Here is a 9,222-nt window from a genome sequence, read left to right as displayed (position 1 = left end):
GGTCCATTCGGCCAGCTTCTTACCACGTACGGACGGAGTTGCCGATCCGTATGGAAGGCGGGGTTTCGCACGCACGGTCCTGGCCGCATATTCGGATGTGTTGCGGAAATTAGAGGAAATTACGTGAAGTGAGGACTGTACTCTAATAAGTGCAGATGTAAGCACCTTATACACAATAATTGACTGGAAAAATGGACAAGAGGCAATCAAATTCTTTTTAAAGAAAGGTGATTATTCCACAGACCACAGAGTTTTTTTTTGCGCGTCAAAATTTTTTTTTTTCGTAAATTTTATTGTCTCAGTAGAGTTACATAACATAAGTAACACAATGAACAGGTAATAATGATAATGTATGCATCCAGTAAGATAAAGAATCATTTCAATAAGCAGGTCAGACCGGATACAATAGAACATAACAATAATAATGGCATAATGAGAGTGGGAGCTTTGGTGTGATAGGGAGGCACTAGCTAACGTTTCTTTTGATAAAGCAGTATCCAAAGTGTTGTGCCACTTAGCTTGACATAGGCTTATGTTTAGATATCGTTACCATCATTTGGGGTTTTAATGTAACTTCAGCTGTTTGGGGGATATATGGGAGAGAGTAGGGGGGAGGTGGGTTCCCAACGACGGGGAGGGGGAGAGCATTTTAGAAGGAAAGATAAGGGGGGTGGGTAGTGAGGTGGAGTTGATGAGATAGATTATTAGTATGCGGAGAGGAGAGTTAGAATTGGCCAGGAAGAGGGGTGTTGTGGTGTGTATACCAAGGGGTCCAGACGGAGTGGAATTTACGAATAGTGTTATCTTGTAAGCTTGTAATATACTCCATTTTGGCTATGAACCATATTCTATTTCGATTCAGATTTTTCCAGTTGCTGGCAATTTGGTGTTTAGCAGCGTTAGCGATATGCATGACTAATTTATTTGGTTCTTTAGGTAAACGGGCGATAGGGGCACATAAGAGTTTTTAATAGAGGCCATTGCCTTCATTTTAAACAATAATTACTTTTATTTTAATGGCGGATATTTTATACAAATTAGGGGGACCGCCATGGGCACCAGGTTTGCCCCCAGTTATGCCAATTTGTTCATGGCCTTTTGGGAAGACAGTAACATTGACGAGAAGTTGGCGGGGGGGGCAAACCTGGTGTCATGGTGGCGTTTTATTGACGATATTTTATTTATCTGGAGAGGAACTGATGACATTTTAATGAAATTTTGTGACATTTTAAACCAGAATGATCTTAATATGAAATTAACTTTTAATATTAGCAAAACCAAAATTGTTTTTTTAGACTTAAATATCTATATTAAGATGGGAAAAATTCAAACAAAAACCCATTGAAAGGAAACAGATTCAAATTCCTACATACAGAGAAACAGTGAACATCATGACAGATGGCTGAGCAATATACCTTTGGGGCAATATATGCGCCTCAAACGAAATTTCTCTAAGCCAGAAGTCCTAGTAAACCAATTTGAAGAAATCGATCAACGTTTCCTGCAGAAGGGATACACTGAGAAGTGTTTGAATGAATCTAAGATCAAAGTAAATGAGATAGAAAGATCTAGATTGCTACAGCCCAAACAGATCTCAGATACAACTAAAAAGGATTCAAACTATGCAGAATGGGCTTTTCTCTCGCAATATGGAGCCCACCATAGGAAAGTTGAAAGAATTATAAGAAATAACTGGCGGTTAATTTTAGATGATCCAGTTCTGGGAAATGTAGTCCCAAAAAAACCCAACTTCATATATAGAAGAGCATCTTCTATGAAGAACCTTCTAGTGAAAAGTGCTCTACCTGAAAAAGTATCGGGTAGTGAAAGAAATAAAGGCTTTCACAGGTGTGGATCCTGTTTGATGTGCAGAACCACCACAAATAAACCTTATGAGAAAAAAATTACTAAGTTCGAAGTAAATGGGATCCAACACAAAATGAACCAATTCATAACGTGTAACTCAAGAAACGTGATTTATCTTCTTGAATGTGAATGCGACAAATTATATATAGGAAAAACAAAAATAAATTTAAAGCTATCGGCCGAACATATATATAATATTCGCAAGGGGCTCATTTCACCTCCATTGTCAGAACACATCACAATAAATGTGAGGGGGTGATAAAAAGATTCATAGGAATCCAACAGATCTTTCCCCATTGGAAATTTAGAGATCTCGAATCGAGATTAGCAAGGAGTGAAATGAGGAAATTTTGAGCTAAAATGGTTTTTAGAATAATTTATTCCTCTTTTAAAAATAATAAAAAATCTCCCTGCTTTTATTTTAGTGTTTTTAACTAGATCAGGGGTGGCCAACCGGTCAGAGGTAAAGAGCCGAAAAATATCGGTAGTCAAGCTAAAGAGCCGACATCATGCATGCGCCCAAAAAAGGTACGTAGTCTATTTTGACCCCTTGGGTGGGTGTGATACAACTATGCCTCCAATAGTGCAGTGCCATATATACATATGCCCCCAATAGTGCCAGATACACATATGCCCCCCATGGTGCCAGGTATGCACCACACGGTGCCGGCTATGCCCCTACGGTGCCACAATCTGCTATGCCCCCACAGTGCCACCAACTGCTATGCCCTCACAGTGCCGCCAACTGCTATGCCCCCACAGTGCCACCAACTGCTATGCCCCCACAGTGCCACAATCTGCTATGCCCCCACAGTGCAAATTACCCAGCAGCAGCACTCACCATTGTTGCTGCTGCTGCCAGGCGGGGAGAGGACAGTCTGGCGTCCCCCTGCAGTCCTCCTGTCATGTCACTGATGGGAGGAGAGCACAGCACACCGCGTGTCTCCTTCCCCCTCACTTCCCTGTGACTGGGCCGTCCACCAATCAAAGCTTGCTGGCCGGCTCCTGATTGGCTGCTGGCCCACGAGCTCTGATTGGCGGACGGCCCAGTCACAAGGATGCACAGTAAGGGGTAGGAGAGATGCGCGATGCACGCTCTCCTCCCCTCAGAAGGAGAAGGGATTCAGGGAACCGACAGCAGGGGGGACTGGGACGGACGGTGGGCAGCAGTGGGAGCAGGAGCCACACTTTACAAGGGGAAGAGCCGCATGAGGCTCAAGAGCCACGGGTTGGCCACCACTGAACTAGATGATATCTTTTATCTGTGTTATTAATTGTACACACTTTCTCCATTTTTACATGTTCCTATGGAAAGATGCACAGAAATGGCAAGAAGGGACACATCTCTCTCCCGGTAAATAGGGGCGGACTTTACCGGAATACAAAGTATGGTATAGTATATACATATGGTATATGGTATTGAGGCGAGTGATGTGTACCCCTGGATATTTTTAAGCTTTGCCCATCGTTTATCCCTTAACCAAGATGGCCGCAGGGGACTCCTGGTACAGAACATAAAGAACTCCAGGAATAGACATAAAAAAGACCCGTGGAGCCATCCTAAAGAAACAAGCTGGGAGATGAATGGTTTCTGTTTAAAGGCGATAGGAGATGCATGTCTTATGGGAACTTACGCTGAAACAAAGAACAGCACAAAAAACGGAAGTCACGGAGCGGCCTTTGGAATGCAAACCCAGAAGTGCCGTCTGGAACGCAGGGCACTTCCGGGGGCGCGGACGCTGCTGACGCCCGGATTGGCTTCTGTTCAATTAAGAGCATCAGGATAGTGGTATAAATATCACCACAAGTCAACAGGCACACTATTCAGCCTGAGGAAGGAGAGTGGACCTCTCCGAAACGCGTTGCTATTGGACACTGATGCACTTTATAAGGACTCAGCACTTTCATGCACAAGCACTTTTGACCGGGAGCCAGACGCCCTAAGCACTCTGCGGTGGTGCCGCAGACTTGGACTCAGCATAGCCCACCACAGCCCACATTCAGGGTGAGGTATAATTGTATGTTACCCGGCACTTTCTGCATGATTTGCACATAGTCCTGTTATTCAGCATTTTATCTGTCAATTGTATTTGAAAATAAAGATTATTCTGCAGATTTGATGAAAACATTTTTTAGGGTTTTGCGCCAGAGCTATTTCATTCATTCTACTGCATTTGTATTCAAACAAAATTAGCTGGCTGCATCACTATAATTAGATGCACATTTTCCCCACTATCCTCTGTATTAACCACTGATATATTAAAATGTTTGCAGCCTCATTTGTATCAGTTGGTACACTCAGGAATTGTTGCATCTGCATATCTGGACAACCACCCCTGTGAACAATATTGTCATCAGCATATACATTATGTACACAAAAGTGATTGGACGCCACTGCGCAAGCAAGACGGTGTGCTCCTGCAGCAGACATGCGTTTTGTGACGATATATAACTTTTCAGATCAGATCGATGTGTTTGACGAATGACAGATTGCTGCCTGATTGACAGACAGATGGCATTTCGGAGTGGACACCCGGTGTTTTATGGGCGTGCCCCCATAGAAATGCTCATTTGCTCAATGACTCATTTGTACATACAGTAGATCAGTGCATTCTAGCTAATTAGTTTTCTCTTTTCCAAGTGTTTAATCCTCCTTTCGCATCGCACACACTAAATCACACCAAAAAAAGTACTAACAAGGTGCTAAATACAATGAAGTTCATACAGTACATTGGCAGGCAGCCTAACCAATTATACCAAACAGAAGTTGAACGTTCATATCCTTTATTGAAACTTTCTTAGATGACATTCGCACAGGTACACCAACGCATTTCGTCTGTTATAGACTTCATCAGGGGTTAAAAATCTGTGACAATATATGTCGTCTGTTAACAATTCAGTAAAATTTATTATACAAAAAGTACTTCAAGCTTCAAACTCAGAACCCCCCCCCCCCCTCTCCCCCATTCTTGGTGTCCCTTTGTCATTTTGCTCTGGATCCATCCCTGAACACATGCTACAGTGTTTCTTCGATAAAACACATTTTCCTACAGGCTTCCATATTGCTTATGTAAATGTTTTTACTCAGTGTTTTTTTAAAAAAAAAAGTTTTCAGGCCCAGTTTGATGAGACAAAGTGACATGTGCATACTGTGGCTGCTACATGGAGCTGAGGTTATTTTATCAAGTAAGTATCTCAGTAATTCACCATAACCACTGAGACAACAGATGTTGCAGAACCACACTTGTAACTCATTGTACAGATAAATTACAATATTATTATTTTCATTCTGTTTGGAATGAGGAGTTATCAATTCCTGGAATTTCTGGAATTTGAACTTCCTCCTTCTTTACAGTCTTGTCCTTCATGTGTTGGTACCTCTCACCACGGTTTTTCAGCAGAGCCGGACCCCAGGTGTCAGTTGGTCTACAACAACTTGCTATGCGCTGTAAAAGCAACAAAGGAACACTTAAATACAGTATGTTTTTTACATTTTTGGCTTGATACATTAAAATGTACATGTTGGTGTGATGGTCTTGTGCTCAGCAGTCCTGCACAATAATTACACTAGTTCAGCGGAAAGTTTCAAAAGACAATAAAGAAATTGGAGATCTGAAGACCTGAGGAGGTATTGAAGTCAAATATTAGAGACAGTGAGGAGACAAAAGTTAGAAATAGGGGCAGGAGAGAAACATGCAGTCATTGGCCAGTATTCAATGCCTCAGATTCGCCGTAGTTTATCCGGGCTAACAGCTAATTTTTCCTCTGAAGTAACGTTTCTCCTTATTCAATGGAGATAATTCGCTGCAAGTGAGCAGCAAATGTCTGCCGATTCGCCAGGGGGTTAAAATTCGCCACCAGGGGCAGCGAGTCCCCTAGAACTGAATAGGGGGTGAGGAAGGGCTGGCAGCGAATGCACCAGCACTCCGGAAACCGGCGATTGTGCAGCTAATCCAAAACCGGATTCGCTGCACGTGGTGAATTATGTCATTGAACATCTGCCATAGAATGGGGTGCCGGATGTCTGCCTGACAATCGGGATCCCGACAGTCAGTATAGCGACATTGCAATCCTAACTGTAGGTACTCCGACAGGGGCGATCCCGAGTGACAGGGGCTATTCTCCCTTGTGGGGGTCCACGACCCCCATAGAGGGATAATAGAACCTGTGATGAGCGAAGCGAGTCACCGAGCCTGCAAGGGGCTTCTTTGCGCTTGCCCCCCTGGGGGCAATAAAAAGACAGGAGGAAAGAGAATGAGAGTGACAACCAAGTAAATACCCAGGCAGCCTTGCATTACATGATATCAGGGGGGTAATTCAGGTTCATTCACAAAGCACATTTGTTTTGCTAAGGGACAAAACCATGTGCAGATGCAATATGTGCAGAGAGAGAGAGATAGATTTGGGCGGGGTTTGTACTTCAATCTGATATCTATATTGCAGTGTAAAAAGCAGCCAGTATTTACCCTGCACAGAAAAAAACAACTCCCCCAAATCTAACCCTATCTGCACATGTTACATCTGCCCCACCTGCAGTGCACATGGTTTTGTCCATTAGCAAGCCAAATGTGCTTTGCGAATGAACCTGAATCAGATTTGATTGCGTTATGACCACAATTTATGTAACAGTATAAACAACATAACTTTTACTATTTTCATGTAAAAAACAACCATATTCCATCAGAAAAGTAAGATGACCAATTGCAGTTACCTGTAAAAGGTTTCCTGGTGCTTGAATGATCTTTACAACAGCAATAACAGGAATCCATATCAGGCAGAACACAACCATAAAAAATCCCAGTATTATAGCCCATTTAGGGTACACTACACCACCATATGTAGATGCTTCGTATGTGACCAAAGACCAGACTAAAATGACCTGCGAAAAACAAAAATAAAATGCAAACACACAAGCATTGCAAAAATACAATGTAACCTACAGTATATAATAATAGAGGATGACATTTCCTGAGTGGGATGCTCCCGCCTCCCCTACCTACCAACAGCTGCCTCTGCTACAATCAGAAGAGACAGGCCAGCAGAGGAGAGACTTGTGCAGCCACTGGAGGTACTGTTTTTTATTTGCATCTTGTGTATTCATCTTTAAACAAATAATACTGCTACTATGTAGCATATATTATTAACAAGACTATTATTACTATTACTATAAATGTGTTATGGTTTTATGTTCCAATCTCCTTTGCATTCTAAATACCTGTCGGTGTAAATAATAATTGAAAAATGTGAAAGAATATAGTTAGAAATGCACTGTTTGTAAAGATAAAACAAAATATAAATGTCACCATACGCTTAAAGGTCATGCTAAACCCGAAAGCTCATGATTGGCTCCAGCCTAATTATAAACACCTGCAATGACCAAGAACGGATACAAATAAGAGCAAAGACAGGCTGTCAGTCATTCCAATTGATAAAGCCGCCCAGTGTGCGGGGAAACGCGTCTTAAGGATCCGCAAGCTCCGGTCTCAACAAGTGCAGGGGAACCGGCACATCGTGCACACTGCATCGAGTAAACCCCCAGCACGGAGACACCTGCAGCGGCATACATCTATCACGGCAGGCGCTGCTATTCGGCCTCCACATGGTCTCCTGCCCAGCTAATTACAGCCCCTTCTCCCCATCACTCTTGAGCAGCCTGACCCGGTCACATACTCCGGCAGCTCAGCAGGGAGACGCTGCATCGATTAAGGAGCTTATGTGGACACTGCTTACCTACTCACAGTGTGCCAGCCAGCTATTCCATCCAACAAGCCTTGGACACCAAGCCACCTGCACTATAGGGAAGGCACGCATCTGCACACGTAAGTGAGCATCAATTACAAACTGCTCCTTGCTAATTGCCACTCATTCAGTATAAGGGACTGTTTGGGACTCCAGAACCACAAGTGTGAATTACTCCACAGTGTGGACATTAAGGGGGAAATTTACTAAAGGAAATTTGTAAAAAATAGTTGTATTTGTATCCAGAAATACACTTATTTTTGACATTTACTATGCCGAAAATACGGCAATTCGTAATCGTATTGATGTGCTATCAATACGAATATGAATTGCCGTATTTTCGTGATAGTAAATGTCAAAAATAAGTGTATTTCTGGATACAAATACACCTTTTTTTTTTACAAATTTCCTTTAGTAAATTTCCCCCTAACTTTCTAAAGTGGACCACCGAGTCATTATACTGAACCAAAGGTCTGCATTTGACAAAATTACCCAAATGTGGGATTAACATCAGGTGGAAAGTTGACATTAATTATTTATATATACCTCTGATGTCTATTACAGTGCATAATATTATGTTCAATTGAGCAGATCTATTTTATTTATTTTAATATTTTTTCTTGACATTTTTTTCTTTTAAGGTTTATTTTATGTTTATCATATTTCATTTTCTATAATAAAGTTTTTTATATATTTGCATATGCAATTGATTCATTTTCTACATCCAGAGCGCCCAGTGGTAATTTTTTCCACTGGAGGTACTGTACAGTAACCATTGCAGAGGGAGAGCAAGGAGCAAAGGACCATACTATGATTGTCCATAAATCCGAATCCACTCAAATTTTGTGGATCCAAGCCGAGCCAAAATCCAGGTCAGATCTCTCGAGGAGATATGTAGCCAATTCAGATCTTCCAGTGGTTCGGAATTTTTATTTGAATATGAATTTCAGGTTTTCATTTGAAAAAAGTACATAAGTTGTTATCATTTTTTCTTCATCAATGACTTTTGATTTTTTTTGATTGATATTTTAACAGGACCCAAAAAACAAATCCGAACCAAAACACTTCAGGGTGGTTTTCTCAATATACAAACCAAAACATGATAATGAATTATACCAAAAACATGGGGTTTCACACACATCTCTACTAGTTACATATAACCATAATTTACAAAATTCCTGAAATTCCCATGAGGCTTGCTAATGTTGGGGACCTCACTTGAGTCCCAGGAGAGTAGACTAGCCTGGATAAAGCCACTGTGCCAGTGAAGCTGTGGTCCATTGACTCGATAACGTGATTCACCTTAAACCATGTTATCGTGGCATTATCACTTACAGCTCAATGCCAAATGTCACACAATATTATAACTTTAAACTGTATATTACTGTACATAATAATCTATTCAAACTATTATTGAATATAAAACAAAGCACAGTGATAACACTTACTGTTAGTAATACTGGAGATACAAAATACCAGCACACTCTCCACCACAGCCAAAAGATCCAATGTTTCTTTCCAATCATCATCTCTATATCCATGATTACCCTATTGCCACCTGTTGGGATTAAATATCAATGATATTATACATTCAGACCCACATTAGACACGTTTCTC

At 41.5% G+C, this 9,222-nt stretch overlaps 1 protein-coding gene across 1 annotated transcript; it reads right to left on the bottom strand.

Annotated features, from left to right (window-relative positions):
• Nucleotides 1-4,751: 4,751 nt before the first annotated feature.
• LOC146036687 (sodium- and chloride-dependent neutral and basic amino acid transporter B(0+)-like) lies at nt 4,752-9,149 on the bottom strand. The gene is made up of 3 exons (XM_083160596.1): nt 9,054-9,149; nt 6,578-6,745; nt 4,752-5,312 (listed from the first exon to the last, which is right to left on the bottom strand). The coding sequence occupies exons 1-3, from the start codon at nt 9,144-9,146 to the stop codon at nt 5,151-5,153; spliced, it is 423 nt and encodes a 140-aa protein (XP_083016722.1). The 5' UTR covers nt 9,147-9,149; the 3' UTR covers nt 4,752-5,150.
• Between the last annotated feature and the right edge of the window lie 73 nt (nt 9,150-9,222).

Source organism: Crinia signifera, chromosome 9 (assembly GCF_055691185.1).
Source record: "Crinia signifera chromosome 9, ASM5569118v1, whole genome shotgun sequence".
In the NCBI taxonomy this organism is placed as follows: domain Eukaryota; kingdom Metazoa; phylum Chordata; class Amphibia; order Anura; family Myobatrachidae; genus Crinia; species Crinia signifera.
This window is presented reverse-complemented; position numbering and strand designations above follow the sequence as displayed.

What these genes read in the sequence shown, in the direction of transcription:
- LOC146036687 (XM_083160596.1), bottom strand. Translation starts at nt 9,146, where the DNA reads ATGGATATAGAGATGATGATTGGAAAGAAACATTGGATCTTTTGGCTG. An exon ending in TATCTCCAGTATTACTAACA is followed by an intron (nt 6,746 to 9,053) that starts GTAAGTGTTATC and finishes TGTTTTTCGCAG; the next exon opens with GTCATTTTAGTCTGGTCTTT. An exon ending in CACCAGGAAACCTTTTACAG is followed by an intron (nt 5,313 to 6,577) that starts GTAACTGCAATT and finishes TTGCTTTTACAG; the next exon opens with CGCATAGCAAGTTGTTGTAG.